We start from the raw sequence: 23,131 nt of genomic DNA on the forward strand, positions 1-23,131 counted from the left end.
GGGATGGATTGTTTGGAGAAACTCCTGTACCATCACTACTGCAGAGTCAGATGTTTTGAGCCCAGCCCCCCAGATAGGAGAGGAATGGCTCTGGGTGATCTTAGGGGAGCAGCAGAGCTGGGGGTACAGAGGGGCTGGGCAGCTAAGGGGCTATTGGGTGGTAGGAGGAGTATGGGGTTGTTGCAGGTGCTGTGGGAGAGATGTGGGAGAGAAGGTTTATTCATAAAAGGAAAAAGATATAGATGAGAGCTAGAACTGGTTAGAACTGGTAGAATCAATTACATACAGTGATGGCAAAGTTCTTGATGGCAGGCTTGCAGCAGTGATAGAATAGACTGCAGGTTCAAATCAAGTCTCTGGAGAACAGCCACAGCTGGGATGGGTCATCAGTCCTTCGTTCAATGCTTCAGTGTAGCAAAGTCCCTCCAGAGATAAGAAGCAGGATTGAAGACAAGATGGAGGAGCTGCAGCAGCTTTTTATATTCTCTTGTCATGTGGTCTTTCTTTCTTTGTTCCAAAGACAAGCTGTCCATCACATGGCATGGAAAAACCGCAGAGTTCTCTCCATAGGCATGTCCCTGCATAACTTGCTGAGTCACAAGGCGTGTCTGCCTTCTCTCAATGGGTCAAATGTAAAGCTGATGGTCCTAACAAGCAGGCTAGGCAGAGCTGACACCAACTTGTCTGGGGTGTCACCCAGAAGCATAGCATAAGTTTGAAATACAGACAGTATAGAGCCAATACTTATATCTTTAAATAAAAAAATGATACATGCAAACAGATAGCATAATCATAACCAGCAAATCATAACCTTGTCTTAGACACCTCATTTGACCCCCTTTATACAAGATTTGGTACCACTACAGGACCTTGGTTGCAGCAATGATCTATACGGTCCCAGATTATGTCAATAACGTCACGGATGGGGCGGTGGGATGGGAAAGTATTGCGGGTTCTTGGGGGTGCAGAAGGGACAGCTGAGGGACTGGGGCTGTGGGGAGCTCTGTTTGGGGCAGAAGGGCTTGGGGAAGCAGGGGCCACAGGAAGAGAATGAAGGCTCAGAATGGGAGAACCCCTGCAAGGGGCACTAAGGCAATCACACCATAAGTGACTGCTCCCTCTTTGGCCTAAGTAGTTAGCCAATATTTAGGACCTTACTGGGTTGTTTCTGTCACACATGACCCCTGTACAGTGTCCAAGTGGGCTGGGCCAAGAGGGAGAATCCCACCCAACAATGGCCTTAGAGGGGAGGCAGAGGGAGGGGGAGATTAGTGTTCACACTTCTCAGCACATGATGGGACAAGGGGAGAATCCTGATCCTCAGACTGGGTGGTTGCTTTGTAACTTTGCAGTCGAGATACTGTGGTGATGGACACCAGAGTCTGTAGCTACATAGACACAGGAGGTGTGTTCAGGGATAGCCAGGTGTGTGTGTATAAGTGAGAGTGAGAGATGTGATACTCCCTGTACAGCGTCCTCACTGAGAGCAGATGGAGCGACTGGCTGGAGCTGAGGAGAGGCCAAGCTGCAGGAACTGGTTGACATGAGGGTAGCCCATGGCTCCGTGTTGCAATGACTATTCTCAACTCACCCCACAGCAGGAGGCAGTTGGCAGAAGGGAAATGCCCAGTTGCTGTTAGGGCAGCACTTTTAGGGGAACAAGGAAGTGAAATTAAACCTGTCACTCCTGGTTCACACAGGGGCAAGCAGGAAAATCAGGCCAAGTGAAGGTGAGGAAGCTGCCAACTGGCCTGTGTCATCTGACAAGTCTGCACAGCAGCTGCTCCGTGCAGAGCAGGGTGGGGGGAGGACACACCCCGACAGGGCCGGGCTGTTGTGGTTGTGGGCGGTTCTCTCCCCAGGCCCAATGGTAGGTGGTGTCTGTGGGTGGAGAGGGCACAGGGCTGCTCACTCCAGAGCGGCACCGAGCTTGAGGAAAGCACAGGGGGGCTGGCAGCTCCCAAGGACAGACAGAGCTGGGGCCAGAGACTGATGGTAAGGACTGACTGGCCCTACCCACACCATCTTTTCATTCGGGCCCTGGGGCATCTGTACAGAGGGACTGGATACCTCCCCCGCATTCCCCATCACATCGCCCATGGATCCAGGCAGATCTGGGAACCTCCCTCCCCACTTCAGTCCCCTGTTGCCCTTTTAAGTCTCCATCTCTCCTTCCCCCTCTCCTCTCCCATCGGGTTGGGAGACTCTGTCCCTGGCCCAGTCCCAGGGCGGTCGCTCTCCCGGAGCTGGCTTGGCTCCTGCAGGTGCTCAGGGGGGCAGAGCCTGGTCGGGTCAGGGAGGGCAGCAGCTCTGGGACTCGCAGACCCCCGCCCGGGAGCAGAGATGGGGTGAGGAGGGGCCGTTTGTGGAGGGTCACTTTCCTGGGGGCTCCGGCTCAGGAAGTCATTCAGGGATCCAGGGATCTGCCTGTCCCTGAAACACCAGGAGCAGGAACAGCAAACCCTACACCACACATGACAAATAGAGAGTGACAGACACACGTCAGGGGCAGGGACAGGAAAACACAGAGGCCTCATGTAAATCAGGAGTTACTCACTGGAGTCACTGGGCCTGATTCCCCACATTGCAGAGGTGGCAGTGCAGATTCTCTCTCTCCTTCCCAGGAGCCAGTGATGGGGGATGCAGCCCCATGCACTCTAAGAGTAGGGCCGGGGTTAGTGCCAGCCCAAGGAGAGACAGATGCTCTCACGCGGCACTGGGTTCAGTGGAACCCTGTTTGGGGTCAGGCTAGGGATAAGTGATACCCATAAGAGCTATGAATTTTTGTGGAAGTTGTTTTTCCTGGGACTGGCTCATTGTGAGTAAAGCTCAGGGGATTCAGACTGACCATAGAATCATAGAATCATAGAATATCAGGGTTGGAAGGGACCTCAGGAGGTCATCTAGTCCAACCCCCTGCTCAAAGCAGGACCAATCCCCAATTAAATCATCCCAGCCAGGGCTTTGTCAAGCCTGACCTTAAAAACTTCTAAGGAAGGAGATTCTATCTACCACCTCCCTAGGTAACGCATTCCAGTATTTCACCACCCTCCTAGTGAAAAAGTTTTTCCTAATATCCAACCTAAACCTCCCCCACTGCAACTTGAGACCATTACTCCTTGTCCTGTCCTCTTCTACCACTGAGAATAGTCTAGAACCATCCTCTCTGGAACCACCTCTCAGGTAGTTGAAAGCAGCTATCAAATCCCCCCTCATTCTTCTCTTCTGCAGACTAAACAATCCCAGTTCTCTCAGCCTCTCCTCATAAGCCTTGTGTTCCAGACCCCTAATCATTTTTGTTGCCCTTCGCTGGACTCTCTCCAATTTATCCATATCCTTCTTGTAGTGTGGGGCCCAAAACTGGACAAAATACTCCAGATGAGGACTCACCAATGTCGAATAGAGGGGAACGATCACGTCCCTCGATCTGCTGGCTATGCCCCTACTTATACATCCCAAAATGCCATTGGCCTTCTTGGCAACAAGGGCACACTGCCGACTGATATCCAGCTTCTCGTCCACTGTCACCCTAGGTCCTTTTCCGCAGAACTGCTGCCGAGCCATTCGGTCCCTAGTCTGTAGCTGTGCATTGGGTTCTTCTGTCCTAAGTGCAGGACCCTGCACTTATCCTTATTGAACCTCATCAGATTTCTTTTGGCCCAATCCTCCAATTTGTCTAGGTCCCTCTGTATCCTATCCCTGCCCTCCAGCGTACCTACCACTCCTCCCAGTTTAGTATCATCTGCAAATTTGCTGAGACCAGTCTGAGTCTTCAGATGTGGGGCAGGAGTTCACAGCCCCCTTTTCTGTCCCAGCACCTGAGATGTGCTGAGTGGCCCCAGTTCCCACTGAAACCAATGTGAACTGCAGGTTCATGTCCCAGGGAGATGGAAGCTCCCTAAAAGTGGGGGGACCCTCAGTACCCAAATGTGGCCCCACCCCACACTGCCCATTTCCCCCAAGGCCCTGCCCCTGCCTCATCTCTTCTCCGCGAGCCCCCATCCTCATGCTGCCCATTCCCCCCAAGGCCCTGTGCTTGTATGTCCCTTCTCCTGAGGCCCTGCCCCCACGCTGCCCCTTCCCCCAAGACCCAGCCCCTGCTTGCTCCTCTCCCCCATGTCCGGCTCCCCTGTCTCAGCCTCTCTCAAAAATCATGCAATGAACCATCCCTGTTAGGAGGTGCTGGGGGCCTCTGCTCCAAAATCTGTGCTTGGATCCATGCCCAGTGAAAGCCAGTATGGAAGGAAGCTGCCACTGGCTCCCAGAGGAGGGCAGGGACTGGGGTCAGTGGTGTGGCTTCAGTTTAAGAATCCCTCCCTTGGTGCTGACAATCTTGCTGATTCCATCCAATATCTAATCTTCTGTTTCTGGTTTCCTCCACTGGGTAACAGCACTCTACAGATAAGGTTGAGACAAGCTTATATTTAACAGCTGGTCTTTTAAGTGCTATATAATTTAAATCAGGGGTAGGCAACCTATGGCACATGTGCCAAAGGCCAGGTCCTGGCCACACATCCGGGGGGGCTCTGCATTTTAATTTAATTTTAAATGAAGCTTCTTAAACATTTTAATAACCTTATTTACTTTACATATAACAATAGTTTAGTTATATATTATAGACTTATAGAAAAAGACCTTCTAAAAACTGTATTACTTTAGACCTTCTAAAATGTATTACTGGTACGCGAAACCTTAAATTAGAGTGAATAAATGAAGATTTTCACACCACTTCTGAAAGGTTGCCGACCCCTGATCTAAATGCTGCTGTGGGTTGTCTTGAAAACTGCTGTGCCTTTTGCAGGTCTGGGCTAGAGTTCATTGTTCAAATTTAAAGTGATCTGAGTAAGGGCTTTCCAGGAGGCAGGGCCCCACCCCCTCAAAAAAGTGACAGTAACATTTTCTGGTTTAAATATTTTTGCACAAACTTGGGGCTCAGCCTATTGCTCTGATTCTACCCAAACTGATACCAGCTGCTGAGGACTGATCTCAGCTAATGCCTGGCACCACTGCCCCTTTGGGGAAGCAATACTGTAAAAGTTAATAATTGTTAAAGTTAGCTCCAGCTAGTAACTGTCTCAAGCCTGGGTGCTGCAGAGACATGTGCTGCAGGGCTGCTGCTCTGTGTCACAGGAGAGTGTGTAGAAGCACAGCTGGTGTTGGTCACTGGGTAGCTCAAGGCAACATGCTGCAGGAATCAGAGAAGAGCAATTACCCAGAGACTTTAACTTGGAGTCCTTTCCTTAGCAAAGTACTGAGGCTGCCTGTCTGCTGTGCCTCAGGAAGTGGGCTTCTGTTGGAAACTGTCTGAAGGGCAGAACTTTTTCTTTAAGAGCCGATATTTCAAAGTTCTCTAAAATCCACATGCATCCTTTAAATACTGCTGTGTCATATTAGGGCCAGGGGTAGAGTTAGGGGTGAAAGTTGTGATCATTTGGTGAGGGCATTGCTCAGATATAGCTCTTCCCCCAGCAATAAAGAGCTTATTGTCACAAAGTCCCCGGAAAAATCATGGAGCAGGTCCTCAAGGAATCAATCCTGAAGCACTTACATGAGAGGAAAGTGATCAGGAACAGTCAGCATGGATTCACCAAGGGAAGGTCATGCCTGACTAATCTAATCGCCTTCTATGATGAGATTACTGGTTCTGTGGATGAAGGGAAAGCAGTGGATGTATTGTTGCTTGACTTTAGCAAAGCTTTTGACACCGTCTCCCACAGTATTCTTGTCAGCAAGTTAAAGAAGTATGGGCTGGATGAATGCACTATAAGGTGGGTAGGAAGTTGGCTAGATTGTCGGGCTCAACAGGTAGTGATCAATGGCTCCATGTCTAGTTGGCAGCCAGTGTCAAGTGGAGTGCCCCAGGGGTCAGTCCTGGGGCCGGTTTTGTTCAATATCTTCATAAATGATCTGGAGGATGGGGTGGATTGCACTCTCAGCAAATTTGCAGATGATACTAAACTAGGAGGAGTGGTAGATACAGTGGCAGGTAGGGATAGGATACAGAGGGACCTAGACAAATTGGAGGATTGGGCCAAAAGAAATCTGATGAGGTTCAACAAGGATAAGTGCAGGGTCCTGCACTTAGGACGGAAGAATCCAATGCACAGCTACAGACTAGGGACCGAATGGCTAGGCAGCAGTTCTGCGGAAAAGGACCTAGGGGTGACAGTGGACGAGAAGCTGGATATCAGTCGGCAGTGTGCCCTTGTTGCCAAGAAGGCCAATGGCATTTTGGGATGTATAAGTAGGGGCATAGCCAGCAGATCGAGGGACGTGATCGTTCCCCTCTATTCGACATTGGTGAGTCCTCATCTGGAGTATTTTGTCCAGTTTTGGGCCCCACACTACAAGAAGGATGTGGAAAAATTGGAGACAGTCCAGCGAAGGGCAACAAAAATGATTAGGGGTCTGGAACATATGAGGAGAGCAACCTCATCCTATCCTTGTTGAACCTCATCAGATTTCTTTTGGCCCAATCCTCCAATTTGTCTAGGTCCCTCTGTATCCTATCCCTACCTGCCACTGTATCTACCACTCCTCCTAGTTTAGTATCATCTGCAAATTTGCTGAGAGTGCAATCCACCCCATCCTCCAGATCATTTATGAAGATATTGAACAAAACCGGCCACAGGACCGACCCCTGGGGCACTCCACTTGACACCGGCTGCCAACTAGACATGGAGCCATTGATCACTACCCGTTGAGCCTGACAATCTAGCCAACTTCCTACCCACCTTATAGTGCATTCATCCAGCCCATACTTCTTTAACTTGCTGATGAGACTTATGAGGAGAGGCTGAGGAAACTGTGATTGTTTAGTCTGCAGAAGAGAAGAATGAGGGGGGATTTGATAGCTGCTTTCAACTACCTGAGAGGTGGTTCCAGAGAGGATGGTTCTAGACTATTCTCAGTGGTAGAAGAGGACAGGACAAGGAGTAATGGTCTCAAGTTGCAGTGGGGGAGGTTTAGGTTGGATATTAGGAAAAACTTTTTCACTAGGAGGGTGGTGAAACACTGGAATGCGTTACCTAGAGAGGTGGTAGAATCTCCTTCCTTAGAAGTTTTTAAGGTCAGGCTTGACAAAGCCCTGGCTGGGATGATTTAATTGGGGATTGGTCCTGCTTTGAGCAGGGGGTTGGACTAGATGACCTCCTGAGGTCCCTTCCAACCCTGATATTCTATGATTCTATGATAAGTACTCTAAAATCCATATAAGGATCAATAACCTGGAGAAGGTCAATAAACTTTTCTCATCTGTTCTCTACATCTCACCCCGTTTCACTTTCCCACCTACTCTGTGACACTCCCCCCCACCCTTCCCTCACCTCATTCTGTGCATGTGAAGAGCTGATCCAAGCAGTGAGGGGACCAGACATCAACAAGACACAGACAGCCATGGCCTCAGCACCTTCCACAGAGAAAGTGTTAGAAGAAGCCACTTGCTCCATCTGCCTGGAGTACCTGACAAAGCCGGTGACCACAGACTGTGGGCACAACTTCTGCCGAGACTGCATCATCCAGTACAGTGAGCATGGGGAGCTTCAATCAGGCACGAAGATCCCCTGTCCCCAGTGCCGAGCGCCGTTCCAGGAATGGAAACTCCAGCCCAACAGGCAGCTCGCCAATATTGTAAAGAACATCAAACTATTGGGGTTAAAGTCAGGAAATGTGCAAAAGGAGAATCTTTGTGAGAGACATGAGGAGAAGCTCCTACTCTTCTGTGAGGAGGACAGAGAAGCTATCTGTGTGGTTTGCAGGCAGTCCCAGACTCATCACACTCATGCTGTGATCTCCATACAGGAGGCTGCCCAGGATTACAAGGTGAGAATCACTGCTGCTCTTGGCGAAGGAATCCCTTAAAGACCCCATTATGTTTCTCTCCAGAACCAGCTGCTGGGGGCTGAGTGGGGACTCACATGGCTTAAGAGAGGTGGAGCCAGGCACTGCCAGGCTGGACAGTGAGGGGTCCGGCTGCCTCCCCCAACCCCCAGACAGGTAGTGAAGAGTGGAGCCAGCCATGTCCATCTCTCTGCCAGGCTATGTCTCCAGTGCCAGGTGACCACAGCCACCTTAGAGAACCTGAGTGGGGAAAACCAGGGCTTGTGCCCTTCCCTCTTCAGTGTGTGGGTGAGGCCTGATGGGTTGGCTCAAACAGTGGGTTTAGGGCTTGTTGGCACCTTTGCAACATCAGGAAGGTGGCACCATGGATTCTGCATTACATGGATGTCTCCCAGGGAGGCTCACGCATGTCCCAGTTCAGCTTTCCCCAGCCTAGGCAGGATGTGTATGTGGCTTGTGGAGATCCATGAAGTTGTTTGATTAGAGGCTAAATGGAGCAGAAGTGGAGCCTGTGGGGAACAGACAAAGGAAGGGGAGCCAGTCAGTGTGGGAAATAGGTAACTTTGGCCCTGAGATTAGTGACTTCCCCCAAACACGGATCACCTGAGAGCTGAGGCAATGGGAGAAGGGACATAGAGAAATGTTATGTTTGAACTAGCAGAGAAGGCAATAGACAGACATAGGGAGCTGACAAATAGCTTCTGCTTTGGTGGCTTTATTGTTCAGCTGCAAATCTGAAACTAACATGAAAGCGAAGCTTTGCACTGGAAAGGGTGGAGTGCTCAAACATTGAAAGGAACGGTACATCACATTCGTCCACCCTGCTGTAAAAAACTTTCCAGACACATATACACTATCAATTACATGGCTAACATGAAACACTGTATAACCTAAGTAACAATTGCAGGTGGACTACTGCATACTTTTAAATCTGAAGGGATCATGCTTCCGTTGAATAGCAACACTCTAACTAAACAATTTATAAGTTCAAGTACATGGCTCGTTATTGTATTCTCTTGTGACGGTGGTGTGGCCGTGTCCTGAACTACTGGAACAGTCAGTGGTCAGGAATCAGCTGGATCTGGTATGCAATCACCTGGATCTGGTACCAAAGTTTCTCTTAACAAGTCATTAAGACTAGGAGTTGTAATGGAAGAAGATTCAATCGAGCAACAGAAAGTCCTATTGGGACATCCCCGGACTTCGGTACTTGTTGAGGCTGCAACTGGTCCATATGTGATCTCCATAAAATACCATTGGCTAGTTTTACCAAAAACAATACAAGTCCTGTGCATTTTACACATTCTCCCGGCACCCATTCTCTCAACAACTGTAGTTGCGAGTCCACATTAAGTCTTGAACTTGAAAAGAATGATGATGCATCTCACATAATCAGTTTGCATAGATTGGGATTTGGCTACAAGTGCGGCAATATCAGGATGTAGCAGGTCCCAACAGGGACGCAAAGATTGCTTCAAGCAAAGAGTTTCCGTTGGCTCCTAGGTAGTAGTATGGGGTGTGTGCCTGTAGATGTGTAAGGAATTTTCCAGTCTCTGACTCAAAATAGATTTGTTGCTTTTAAGGGTTGCTTAAGTGTCTGTACAAAAAGAGTTCTGCTAGTAAGTTTGAAGCCCGATAGTATGAGCATATGTGCTGAATTCCGTTTGAAGCTAGGAACCTCTGAAATTCTGCAGAACAGAATTGAGGTCCATTGTCACTCACTAACTGTAACAGTAAACCAAATTATCTGAACAAGGTGCGAAGATGTCCAATGATCTTAGCAGTAGTAGCAAAAGTCATGCTGAAAACTACTGGTCATTTCAAATGGTGTTGACTAAGACCAAAAACATGTAACCTTCTAAAAATCTGGCAAAGTCCATGTGATTAAGTGTCCAGTGTGTCTGAGTTCACAACCAAGGTGTTTGAACAATCTGGCCAGGATCATATTGAATTTGCTGGCACATAGGTATCGGAAGAAGATGAAGTGCTATAATTTGTCAATCCCGTCTAACAGATGTGACTCCAGGCTATGGCCTTCATCTGTACGATTCTAAGATGGGCTTTGTGAAGAGCTTCCAAACCTGAGATTGAACTGATTTTGGAATGAGCATTCACATTTCCCATAAGATGCAACCGTAATTCACAGATAATTCATGTTGACATGACATGAATTGTGTAAACTGGGGATTCTTACAATTGAACCCTGTACCTTGTGGTACCATTCCCTTCACAAGAGAAAGCACATCATCTGCAGCAGTTTCTTTGTTGATGCCTGTGCTAGTAATAGGTAACCTATTCATCAAGCTGAGAGAGAACATTTCATCCGAAGTTTCTTTGGGTAAATGAGAGGTTGGGTATGGCTTGTGTGATGGCCTATCAGCATTGCCATGCTGAGTCCCTTTATGGAACTGGATAGTACAGGAATGAGCCAAAAGTAGCAATGCCCATCATTGCATGCAAGCAGTAGCTAATGACGGAATTCCATGTTTCAGTCCAAATATTGAAAGTAAGGGCAATGATCCATCTGCAAAGTAATATGTCTATGTAGTGAGGCAGAGTGGCCTCCCACTGACCCAGAGCAGGAGGGTCCTGCTTGGTGGAGAATGTGGGCAGCAACCTGACCCCTGCAGTAAGAGGTTCTGCATATGCCATGCCTTAGATATCCCTAATGGGAGAGATGGAGCTTGACAAACTCATTAAGTATCTGGCCAAGAGCAAACAGCAGCAGTAGGTGTCATAACTCCAGCAACAACGGCAACTAGTACAGGTGCTGGGGGCCAAACAGCAACTGTTCTGGGATTTGGGGGCCCAACGCCGTGAGGAGCAGCAACAGTGTCTCCAACAGCTTGCAACCCTGCTACCTGGACCCAGTGGGCCACCTCCCAGGGGTACAATGAATCCCCCTACGTTTCCCATTGCCCTCTTGGCCCCCTACCTGACTGAGGCAACCCAGATCGCCTATCGGGGCCTCCCAATCGATGAGGCACAAGATTATGGATGCATGAAGTTGCCCATTTTAGATGCCTTGGACATCATGCTGGAGACCTTGCACCAGCAAAATTGGGCTAACACCTACCCGCTGGGGGCCTGGCCACAGGTCATCGCCCAGAAGATAAAAGACCTCTGCTGGCAATGGCTGCATCCTGAGCAGTGGTCAGCAGGTGAGGTCGCTGAGCAGATCACCCTAGAGCAGTTTGTTCATGTCCTCCTGCCCCAGGGGAGGGCTTGGGTACTCCGGCACTGACCCACAACATTTAGTGCGGCTGTCACCTTAATGGAGGACTTCTTGGCCACTGAGAATCCTATTGGGCCAGGAGCCTGAGCCCTGGCCTCAACGCTCGATTTGATGCTCCTTGGCCCAGCAAGGAAGCCCAGGCCGAAGGAGCCCATGGCCGAATCCAAACCCATGACGATAGGGCAGCAAACAACCACTGGGCCCATGTGGCAGAGATGCTCCAACGTTGCTGACAAGACCACAACCCAAATCCCTCAGAGGTGATCCCCTGGCCAGGGCAACTAGAGCCTGGACCCTGCTTCTCCTGCAGCCGGCTTAGGCACTTACAATGGAAGTGTCCCGAGATGGACTGCATCTTCGGCCAAGTCTGTACCGCAGAGTCTCAGGCCAGCAAACAACCACTGTGAAGTTTGGGTGAAAACGAGTCACAGCCCTCATAGACTCAGGCTGTAGGCAAAACCTCATCCACCAGGAATTTGCCCCTGGCCCCACACAAGCACGTTGAGAGATACACCTCCAATGCATCCACAGGGATGTAAAATCGTATCCCAGTACCTAGATCTCTCTGATCATTAACAGACTGATGTGGGTGTTGACACTGGGGTTGGCTTCCACCTCACCTATCCGGTCATCCTGGGATGAGACTGGCTGGGGTTTGACAGCCTTCTTCGGAAGACGAGGAGGAGGCTGAAGAACCCCAAGGGGAACACCCTGATGAGCCCCCAGTCCCAGTGACGATGCTGGGCCTCCCTGTGGAGAGTCCCATGATGACCCCCCTTTACAGATTTTTGTTGCAACCAGAGGGATGAGCCCACACTGAGCTGGGCCTACAAACAGGTAGGCCAGGTCAACCGAGCCATGACTGATCTCCTGAGGGCTGCACAATGGACCCAATTCAAGCTGACAGGCAATCACTTCTACCATGTTAATCAGAACTCCCAAACTCAGGAAGTCTGGACCCAGTTGGTTGTCCCCCACAATCCTAAGAAGGCCACCTTGAAGCTTGCCCACGACATTTCCATGGCTGGCCACCTGGAACAAGAGAAAAACCTGGCCTGAGTTCTGTCATGCTTCTTCTGCCCTGGAGTCCATCAGGAGGTAAAGGTCTAATTCACCTTATGCCCTGAGTGCCAACTAGCTGTCTCTGTCGGGGTGGCGAAAGCACCCTTGGTCCCCTTACCCATGGTCAGGGATCCCTTTGAGCAAATTGCGATGGACCTGGTGGGTCCTCTCCTAAGAGTAATGCGGGGTTCCAGGATAGCCTCATACTGATGGATTATGCCACTCACTTCCCCGAGGCCATCCCATTATGGAACACTTCCATCGCAGCTGAACTGGTGAAGGTATTCTCTTGTGTGGGCCTTCCCCCTGAGATTCTCATGGATCAAGGGACCAACTTCACTTCCCGGCTGATCCATCAGGTGTGTACCTTGTTGTGACATGTATGACAGTTTCTGGGCTTAGCTGGGTATTACTGACACTTTGTGTCCCAGTTTGAATCCATCACAGCACCCCTCATGGCATTCTTAACCAAGGACCGCCCATGTCGGTACGCTGGTGAGCAGAATGTGAAGATATGTTCTGAGCCCTAAAGGAAAGCCTGGGTAGGGAACCCATGCTCTTCAGCCACGATTTCAACTGTGAGTTCCTGGTCCAAATCGATGCTTCAGAGGTGGGGCTCAGGGCAGCCCTCTCCCAGGAGTTGGATAGAGAAGAGCATCCCACCCTCTATATCTGTGGGAAGCTCTCCCCGCCCCGAGAATGTAACTATTCAGTTATACAGAAGGAGGCCCTGGCTGTTAAATGGGCTATCTTCCCTTTCATACTGATCACCGACCACAAAGCCTTAAAATGGCTAAATACCACGAAAAGTACCAATGCCAGATTGATAAGATGGTATCGCATCCTCCAGCAATTTGCCTTTACTGTCTGACGCTCAGCAGGTAAGGATAACACTAACACAGATTTTCTGTCTGACCTGGGGGGAGTCAGGATGGCAGCCATGAAGACCAGATGGACTTAAGGGGTGTGTGTGTGTAGTGAGGCGAAGTGGCCTCTCACTGAGCCAGAGGCAGAGGGACCACTCTCCGAACTCAGGTGGGCAGAGCCAGACCATGCTCACCCCTCCGACTGGAAGTCAGGGGGTGGGACAAGAAATATATAGGGCTGGTCCTGGAGCTCAGTTGGGCTGCAGCTGCTGAAGGAGACAGATGCCTCTTGACCTCTCCTGAGCTGGGAGACTTCAGCGGACCGCTGCTGAGCTGAGGAGTGACCAGAGCTTCTGGAGCCATGCACTGACCAAGGCATTGAAGAGTCGCTGGGACTGGCACTGGACTTCTACCCCAACAAACTGGAGGACCACCCGCGGATCCAAGTACACCCCATGGGGAGTGTAGGAAGTGGCCCAGAGGCAGCCGACCCCAGTCTGGCTGTATTGCTGCCGGAGACCTGCTCAGCGAGTTGCAGCTGGATTCCCTGCTGACCCAGTGGTGGAATACTCCACCACTGTTAGGGCCCTGGGTCGGGGCCTGATGGAGTCGGGTGGGCCTGGGCCCCGCTGCCACTTCACCCCTGAGGTGGCAGTCTCCCCTTGCTAGGCCAAGAGGCCTGCATTTGTTGGCCATCTGCTGGAGCTCGGATACCCAACCCTCTTGCCGTTCTACACAGAGCCACAGGCTCCTTGCTGCCCCACCCTGACCGAGGGCTTGGGCTCATAACTGTTTGCTGCTCTGCCCTGACTGCAGGCCAGAGGCATAGACAGTTTCTTGACCCGCCCTACTTGGGGGTCTGGGACCCCGAGACTCATTTGTGGATCTGCCCAGACTGCAGGCCAGAGTCATCTAGTCTGTGTAGTGCTCTGCTAATTCCCTGATTGTGGGTGACGCTCAGTTATGTAGTGAGGCGGAGTGGCCTCCCACTGACCCAGAGGGAGAGGGACCCCTGCTAACCCACTACAGACTACCATATAGGTAGGTATGGAACAGCCAAATACCAAAGATAATGCTGAGAGCTCTTAGCTCTATTTGCACATAGCTCTTCTCAGAAGTGATGAGTGTTTGTGGTGCAAAGGTGATTGGTTTCTCTATACCATTAGGAAAAATGTTGGCGAGAACTGTGCCCACTCCATATGGTGAAGCATCACAAACCACTTGCAATGGAATCAAAACATCAACGTGCATTAGAACGTAAACTGACGTCAACAGTTTCTTTACTTCATTAAATGCATGCACACACTCTTAAAGATGACAAAACTGTCACCAGATTAGGAAGAAATTTACTGCAGCAGTTAAGCAGTCCTAAGAATGAACATAACTGTGACATGTTCTCTGTCAGTGGTGCTTCAAGAACCATCTCCTCTTCTCTGGCAATTTCCTTAAGCCCAGGGCATCAATTACATATCCAAGGTATTCAGCTGAAGATTTGAAAAACTCACAATTGTCTTGAAAAATCCTTAGTCCATGGTCTTCCAAATGTGTCAAAGCAGAACCCAAATTTCACAGATAATTCTCTTGATCCTTTCGTGTAACAAAGATGTCCTCCAAGTAACACTGAGCTCCATTCAGTCCCTTCAGAATCTCATCCACGGCTTTCTAGAACAGGGCAGGTGCTGATGTGATACTAAAAGGCAACCTTTTATAACAAAGTAAGACTTTTTGTGTGTTGATTGAGCCAGCATCTTGCAAATATCTCACAATCTCCATTTGTAGGTATGCACTGAGCAAATCCAATTTACTGAAACACTGTCTACCACTAAAAGTATTTAATAAATCTTCAGTGTGAGGTAGTGGTTACTAATCTGCACATAAAACTGGATTAAGCATCACTTTGAAATCTCCACATATTAAGACTGAGTCTTTCCTGATCACTGGTACAATGGGTGTAGACCACTCACTGTGTGAAACTGGTGACAGGATACCAATGTTCACTGAACGGTCCAGATCAGCTTCCACCAGATGCTTCAGAGTATAAGGCACAGCTCTGGGCTTGCAATGTTTTGGCTGGCTGTCAGTGAGCTTCCCTGAGACGTTTATCTGTCTAAGTTCTTTCAAAAACTTTAGAATGTCTGTCCAGTATTTCCTGAAGATTTTGAGGTACTTCTGTGATCACTTTGATCTTGATCCAATTCATCTTGAGCTTCTCAAGTCAAGATCTTCCAAATAATGGTGGATACTTTCCTTCAATCACATAAAAAGGTAAAACAACTGATTGGCCATCTAGTTGAACTTTTACCTGGCATATCCCTTTTTTGGACTAATTTTTCCCCCACTATAAGTCTTTAAAGTGGACGTTTCTTCCAGAGGAACTTGTGGCAATATCTAGTGATAGGCAGATACAGAAATCAATGAAACAGTATCAAGCTCCATTCTTGTAGGAACTGCTTCAGTCAGATGCCATCCTTGACTCCAGCTTCTGATAAAACATGAAGTGCTAAATCTTGATTTAAAAAACCCAGGATTACTTGTGGCACCTTAGAGACTAACACATTTATTTGGGCATAAGCTTTCGTGGGCTAAAACCCACTGCATCGGATGCATGCACGAAAGCTTATGCCCAAATAAATGTGTTAGTCTCTAAGGTGCCACAAGTACTCCTTGGTTTTTTTTGTTGTTGATACAGACTAACACGGCTACCACTCTGAAATCTTGATCAGTGTCCCTACAGCTCTTGTCTTTTTCCACATTATGAATTCCCAACTTCCATCATTTCTTAGGTTCAGTCTTCATAGGTGTCTTCTTGGATGTACAGTTACTATGTGTTGCTGGTCTCTGAACTGTGTGACAGGTCACAGCGATGTGTCCTCTCTTCTGGCAGTTCTAACAAATGGCCTGGCATGCCCAGTAATCCTTCTCCGCACGGGTAGTTTGTGCACTATAGCCCCATGGAAATTCTTCATGTTCCCATGGTCCTCTGTCTCACTAATTCAGAATATGAACTCCTCAGTTCATACTAATGTCCAGAAATGTTCTTTGCAGTTTCCATGGCAACAGTCACCTCAACAGCCTTCTTGAATGTGAATGGTGACATAGTCAGTAACGTCTTCTGAACCTGGTCATTGCATAATTGAGAGATACATTGGTCATACAAGGCATCACTTAATGTTTGTCTGAACTGACAGTGCTCTGACAACATCCTTAGAGAAGCAACAAACTGTGCTACTGATTTTCCAGTTCCCTGATCTTGCTGATGGAACTGAAATTGTTCTGCTATCACTGATGATGTAGGAGAAAAGTGTTCCCACATTGTGGCAGTAATTGTGGCATACTTGGCAGTTCTTGGCACAGTTGGAGACAATAAATCATGTGGCAGTCCATATGGCTTCAGACCAGTCACTGTCAGCAAGATTGAAATTCGTTGTCTGTTGGGAAACTACAAATTACCCTGCAAAATTGCTCAAAAAATTTGAGGCACACCACCTGGGATTTTAGTTTTCAACAAATTCATCATCATTGCCCACAAAAGGTGCCATTTCTCTGCTCTCCTGCTCTTCAAGCCTCCTGGATAACCTTTTCTGCCACAGAGAAATTCTTCCATTGTTACTGCACTGTCTGTGCTCGACACGCCCCCCCGCTGGTTGTGTGTCCACACTGCAAACTGCAGAATTCTGCCTTTGGCTGGCTGCGCTTGTGCTCTCTCTGCTAGCAATCGACCCTCATAGCAAGTGAAGGCTCCCCTTCCACTCTCCTGTGTGGCAGAGTCCTTGGAACCCCAACAAGGCTGGGGGGCTCAACCCACAACCTTGTCATGGTCACTCAGGTCAGGGACTAGGGTGTCCCCACTCCGGGGTGCTCTCTCCACACTGGATGCTTCCCTGACCCACTGATCATTACATACAGTTCAAAGCAAATAGAATTTATTAAACAGCAATCGATTTTAAAAAATAAGGAAACAATGGGAAAGGCTAAAGGAAAAGACATGTCACCCCGCTCGGTGGCATGGGGACGTCACAACCAGCGTCTCTGGAATATCAGGGCTGTTCACAGTCTGTTCCTCACACATCCCAGGCCTCCTGCCCAGGCTCTGGCTGTGCTGCAGGGATGCTGCAGGAACTTGCTCTGGAGGTGGCCACACGCTCTAGGTGGCAGGACCCATCTCCCCAGTGTCATCTGCCCCGTCGGGGTTACGATCCCCCCTCCAAGTCTGGCCTGCAAGGCCTCTTGGCTGGGGGCATCTCCCTGCACTGGGCCCGCTGCCCAGGGTCCCCCTTGCTCTCCCCAGCTGCTCACCACACCCAGCTCCGGACTCCTCCAGCCCGAGCTCCAGCTCCACCACTCTGCCTCAGCACGGCGGCTGCTGCTGCTGCTCTGCCTCCAGTTCCCTGGGCTGCTTCTCTGGCCCCCCTGGCTCTGGTTGCTGCAGCTCTCCCCCCAGGACAAGTCTGCTCTGGGGGCTGCTTCTGTGACTCTGCTCCCAGCAGCGACCTGCTTCCTGCGCTGCTTTTCTGGCTCCTCTGGATCTGGCCCAGCTCTGCTCCCCAGCTCAGCTCAGGCCCCTGCTTTCTCTTTAGCTCAGCCCCACTCTGCCTGACCCAGGCAATTCCAGCTCACATGGAGGGCAGAACCCCCCTGGCCTCCTGACTCCCTGATTAGCCTGCCCACCCTGTCAATCAGGCTGACCTGGAGCATTGGCCTCTCCCCACTGTTCCTGGGGACTGTCAGTCTCAGGGTCCTGATTTCCCATCCACCCTTCCCCTTTCTTTTGGTACTGGGAGCTAACAACTAAAACACCCCCATTGAGTTTTAGTAAGGGGACAAAGCGAGCTGATGGAAAAACAGCTTCTGCCCTGGTGGTTTTATTGTCAGCTGAAAAACTGAAACTGTGCAAGTGAGGCTTTGCACTGGGGAGGGGGGAGTGCTCAAACATTTAAAGGGACAGCACACCACAAGAAGGGGCCAGATCCTTGGCCCAATGGTGACTGATTGGTAATGCCCATAAACATACATTCATCTCCCTTCTGAGGCCTCCCCTGCCCAGGTGAGCACTCGGTTCTGAAAGGCTGCAGCTTGGCTCAGTGTCCTCAAACTTCAGCTAAACGCCTCCGTTTCTGAGAAATCTTGGAGCAGAGCAGACAAGTGGGGAAGAGTCTCCCCCAGGATCAGTGTCTCAGCCAGACAATGCCTCAGAACGTGCCGCTCTGACGCTGCTGCCTCTGCCCAGGTTATTCTCCTGGCTTTGCTATTGAAATGTGCATTTCTTACAGGGCTGGACTGAGGCACCCCAGCCGCAACATGCTGACAAGGGGCCCTGTCGCGGCCCTGGCCCCATTAGCAGTAGTTGTGGAAGGGGCCACCCACACAAGGGCTGTCTGCTGCGGGTGGAGCCTGTGAACCTATTTAGACAAGCAGGAGGAGAGGCTGGGGGCTCCCTCCCCTTGGGAATCCCAGGGGCTGGGTGTCCTTTTTTCCCACAGGATCAACAGCAAGAATCCTCTCCCTCCCATTGAGAGAGAGAGATACTCGAAAAGGCTCAGGGAGCCCCCCCCCCCATCTATTAGCCAAGGTGTCTATGATTGGATGGGGGAGCTGAATCATATGACCTACCCCCTGCTGCCACACAAAGCCCCTCTTTTTGCGGAGGGGTTGGCTGTCCCCCAGAGCAGTGAGGCTTGGTGTCAATGTTCCATACACATAAATGGAGCCGTCCCCTCTCATGGCACTGGGCTCAGGCTCTCTACAGACTCAGGCAGGAATCGCTGTGTCTGTCACATTTGGGGCATGTTTTGAATATTTTCTTTGCAACCCAGAAGGTTTGAAACATTCTCTTTTTAATGAAAGCCAAAAGCCTGATTTTATCACATAACTCCAGTAGCTGGGGCCTAGACATGGGTTTGTAGTGCCCCTGTTTCATCTGGCCCTGCCTCCTGCAAATTCCACCCATCAGATGTGCAGATTAATGGCTATCACACATGGTGCCCCTGCAGGTGAAACTCCAGGAAGCCCTGGGTCCTCTGAGGCTGGAGCTGGAGAAGGCCCTGGAGCTGACATCTGAAGAGGAGGAGAAAACCACAGAGTGGCAGGTGGGTGTCTGGGTTTATCCTTCCCCGAGCCCTTCCCCCTGCAGTGTTCCCAGGGTGAGGGGCCAAAAAGCTATAGGCTGATATTACAATCTCCTCTGGCTGTTTGCTCCGAGATGGTGCCATGGTACCAGGAGCGGGCAATGTTTCTGGTGGGGATCACAGTGAAGCATACCAGGGGACAGTTCCTGTCCCATGGTCCATGGCACAGATTCACCCCCGGGCTCTCTGGGGGCAAGAAGGAGATGACATACTCTTACAATGGGTGTGCAGTGTTTGCATGTGAGTCCATTGCCCCATCATACCCACAAACCACGCTGAGTAACTGCAGACGCAGACAGCCCTCAGGAGTGCCAGATCCTCAGAGGTGCTCTCTGCACATCCACACCCAGGGCACCGGGCTCAGTGTGGGCAGATGTTGCCCTGGCCTTTAGGAGTTTGGCCCTAAGGGAGCAGAGCTCAGGGCAGCCCTGGGACTCACTCAGCTGAGCAGACAGAGACAGCCCTTCTTCTCTGCCATCCTCTGCAGCCATCATGGGGCCACTTGACTCATTAATCCTCAGCTGCTGCCTCCTACAATTATAACTACATGGCTGTGGGCAGCCAGCCGGCCTGCCAATATTCACAAAGCAGATACTGTAGTTGTAGAAGGTTGGCATTTGTGTAGAATATATATATTCTATTTGTTCACTCACCCCCACTTCTGGTATTCTCATTCTAGGCGGGGTGGGTGTGCCTATGCAAATGAGATCGGCCCCTGAAGTTCTCTTCCACAACTTGCCACACCTCACCACCAGATGTCAGGGTGGAGCTCATCCTGACACTGCTTACACGCAAAAAGAAAAGGAGTACTAGTGGCACCTTAGAGTCTAACCAATTTATTTGAGCATAAGCTTTCGTGAGCTATAGCTCACTTCATCGGATGTATTCCGATGAAGTGAGCTGTAGCTCACGAAAGTTTATGCTCAAATAAATTGGTTAGTCTCTAAGGTGCCACTAGTACTCCTTTTCTTTTTCTGGTACTCATATTTAGTTTGTGATCTACTATGACCCCCAGATCCCTTTCTGCAGTACTCCTTCCTAGGCAGTCATTTCCCATTTTGTATGTATGCAACTGATTGTTCCTTCCTAAGTGGAGTAGTTTGTATTTTTCCTTATTGAATTTCATCCTGTTTACTTCAGACCATTTCTCCAGTTTGTCCAGATCATTTTGAATTATAATCCTATTCTCCAAAGCACTTGCAACTCCTCCCATCTTTGTATCATCCGCAAGCTTTATAAGTGTGCTCTCTATGCCGTTATCTAAATCATTGATGAAGATATTGAACAGAACCAGACCCAGAACTGATCCCTGCGGGACCCCACTCATTATGCCCTTCCAGCATGACTGTGAACCAACAATAACTACTTTTTGGGAATTGTTTTTCAACCAGTTACACACCCAACTTATAGTAACTCCATCTAGGTTGTATTTCCCTAGTTTGTTTATGAGAAGGTCCTGCAAAACAGTTTCAAAACCCTAACTAAAGTCAAGATATACCACATCTACCGCTTCCCCCCATCCAAAAGCATGTTACTGTGTCAAAGAAAGCTATCCGGTTGGTTTAACACGATTTGTTCTTGACAAATCCATGCTGACTGTTACTTATCACCTAATTATCTTCTAGATGTTTGCAAATTGATTGTTTAATTATTTGCTCCATCATGCATCCCATGAAGTGAACTGTAGCTCACGAAACCTTATGCTCAAATAAATTTGTTAGTCTCTAAGATGCCACAAGTACTCCTTTTCTTTTTGCGGATACAGACTAACACGGCTGCTACTCTGAAAGCTAAATGGTCTGTAATTCCCCAGGTTGTCCTTATTCCCCTTTTCATAGATTGACACTATATTTGCCCTTTTCCAGTCTTCTGGAATCTCTTCTGTCTTCCATGACTTTTCAAAGATCACATCATAGTGGAGCTGAAACCAGGGAATTAGGCCTAAGCTCTTTTTGTGCAGTCACTGGGATCTGTGCTCCTCAGTCACTCAGACATAAGCAAAGATCCACCTCTGTCTGTGTAGTGCCTGGCACAACAGGGAACTAGCCTGAGTGGCCTCTAGACCCCACTGCAATGTCCTCCATGTCCCCCTGGCACCCACCCCTCTCTGCAACTCCCACAGCACCTGCCCCTCCAGGTCCCTTGCTACTGCCCCAAATTCCTACCTCCTGCCCCATCCCTGAGCACCTTCCCTCTGCCCCCTGGCACCTGTCTTTCCTCTTCCCTCACCACCACCACCCTTGTTCCTGCAGCCTGCCCTTCCCCCCCTGCCTCCCTGACATCTGTCCCCTTCCTCTGCCAGCCTTTATCCCTCTCTTCTCTGCAACCCCCACTACTCCCCTCCTATCCTTTCTGATTCCTTGATGCCTGACCCGTCCCTCCCACTACTCCATGGAGATCTCCCCCTTCCCTTCCCATCTGCTCCCCTTCCCTGGTGCTTGTTCCTCCCCTCTCCTATGTCCCTCACAAGCACCTGCCCCTCTTTCCATCTCCTCTCCTTCCCCTGCCCCCTTGGCCTTAGATGGGGCCCTGACTCTCCTTAAATGGCCAGCAACCTTGTGTCACAGCAATTAATGGGGACACAGGTTAATTTCCCTTTGATCCCAGTGACCAGCCCCTGCCTCCAGCACTGACTCTGTGACTCTCTCCCCAGTGGATGTGACTCTGGATCCAGACACGGCTCATCCCAGCCTCATCCTGTCTGAGGATCAGAAAACTGTGACATACGAAGACAAACAACAGGATCTGCCTGACAATATTAAGAGATTTGATACTTATCCCATTGTCCTGGGCTTTAACAAATTGACAGGAGGGAGGCATTACTGGGAGGTGGAGGTGGGAGACAAAACAAACTGGACTCTGGGGGTTTGTACAGAATCTGTGACAAGGAAGGGGAAGATTTACCTATCACCTGAGAATGGATTCTGGACAGTGTGTCTGAGATATAAGGAATACAAGGCCCTCACCTCCCATTTAACGCCACTGTCCATGAGCGTCAGGCCCAGCCGGGTAGGGATTTTCCTGGACTATGAGGCAGGAGAGGTCTCATTTTACAATGTGACTGACAAGTCCCATCTCTTCACTTTCACTGACACTTTCTCCGGAACGCTCCACCCTTATTTTTATACTTAGAGTTTACAAAGAGGGATTTAGAAACACATCTCCCTTGATAATCTGCCCAGTCCCAGCTCAGGCTGGAGGGAATCTCTGTTCCTGACAGTGACACCCATGGAGGAGCCTGTCCCCTCCCAGCGCTGACCAGCCCCCAGGTGTGTTCCTATAAGGATGGCCTGGGGAATCATCTGCCTGCCACCGCCTCCCCCGCAGTTCCCAGCACCAAGCCTGTGAGCTAGGGGAGAGGAGAGGGGCAGAGGGGGGATGTAGGCTGCTGGGTTGTGGGCATGCAGAGGCAGAGCTGTGTGTAGACACAATGTCAGGGGTGGCTGCTGTTGCTGATGTAAGGGGGACTGTTGTCCCCTTACTGAAACTCAATGAGGATTTTTGGTTGGCCCTCCCAGTAACAAAGGAAAGGGGAATTGCAGATGAGAAACCAAGACCTTGGACTGACAGTCCCCAGGACCAATGGGGAGAGGCAAATGCTCCAGATCTGCCTGATTGACACAGCAGGCAGGCCAATGAGGGAGTAAGGAGAGCGGGGTCCCATCCTCTGTCTGCCCATAGGGGCCGAGCTAGAGCCACAACAGCCAGAGCGAGAGAAGCAGGCCAGGGTTCAGCGCTGTGCTGGGAGCAGAGCCACGGCAGCCAGAGCCAGAGGAGCAGCCCAGAGAGCTGCGCCAGGGGCAGAACAGCAGCTGCGCTGAGGCAGAGCGAAGCTGGGGCTGGGGCTGGGGCTGGAGCAGTCCGGAGAGCAGCTGGGGAGAGCGAGGAGGACCCTGGGCAGCGGGCCCAGTGCAGTAAGACCCCACCAGCCAAAAGGCCTTGCAGGCCAGAGTTGGCAGCAAACCATCACCCTGATGTGGGGGCCGATGCTGGGGAGATGGGTC

At 50.1% G+C, this 23,131-nt stretch overlaps 1 protein-coding gene and 1 pseudogene across 3 annotated transcripts in view; one reads left to right on the forward strand and one right to left on the reverse strand.

Annotated features, from left to right (window-relative positions):
- Nucleotides 1-23,131, reverse strand: part of LOC311530634 (C-type lectin domain family 2 member D-like) — a 192,199-nt pseudogene that overhangs the window by 105,343 nt on the left and 63,725 nt on the right. The gene's annotated exons all lie outside the window — the stretch shown is intronic.
- LOC311530640 (E3 ubiquitin-protein ligase TRIM17-like) lies at nt 1,518-21,904 on the forward strand. 2 transcript variants are annotated; one of them, XM_084647464.1, is made up of 4 exons: nt 1,518-1,995; nt 7,346-7,821; nt 18,993-19,088; nt 21,781-21,904. In XM_084647464.1, the coding sequence occupies exons 2-4, from the start codon at nt 7,396-7,398 to the stop codon at nt 21,787-21,789; spliced, it is 531 nt and encodes a 176-aa protein (XP_084503590.1). In that variant the 5' UTR covers nt 1,518-1,995; nt 7,346-7,395; the 3' UTR covers nt 21,790-21,904. The 2 variants fall into 2 exon arrangements, with proteins under 2 accessions (XP_084503590.1, XP_084503591.1); XM_084647465.1 differs by lacking the exon at nt 1,518-1,995 and having other exon boundaries at nt 7,153-7,821.

Source organism: Lepidochelys olivacea (genome assembly GCF_965140295.1).
Source record: "Lepidochelys olivacea isolate rLepOli2 genome assembly, chromosome: 14".
Classification (NCBI taxonomy): Eukaryota; Metazoa; Chordata; order Testudines; family Cheloniidae; genus Lepidochelys; species Lepidochelys olivacea.

What these genes read in the sequence shown, in the direction of transcription:
- LOC311530640 (XM_084647464.1), top strand. Translation starts at nt 7,396, where the DNA reads ATGGCCTCAGCACCTTCCACAGAGAAAGTGTTAGAAGAAGCCACTTGC. An exon ending in AGGCTGCCCAGGATTACAAG is followed by an intron (nt 7,822 to 18,992) that starts GTGAGAATCACT and finishes GTGCCCCTGCAG; the next exon opens with GTGAAACTCCAGGAAGCCCT.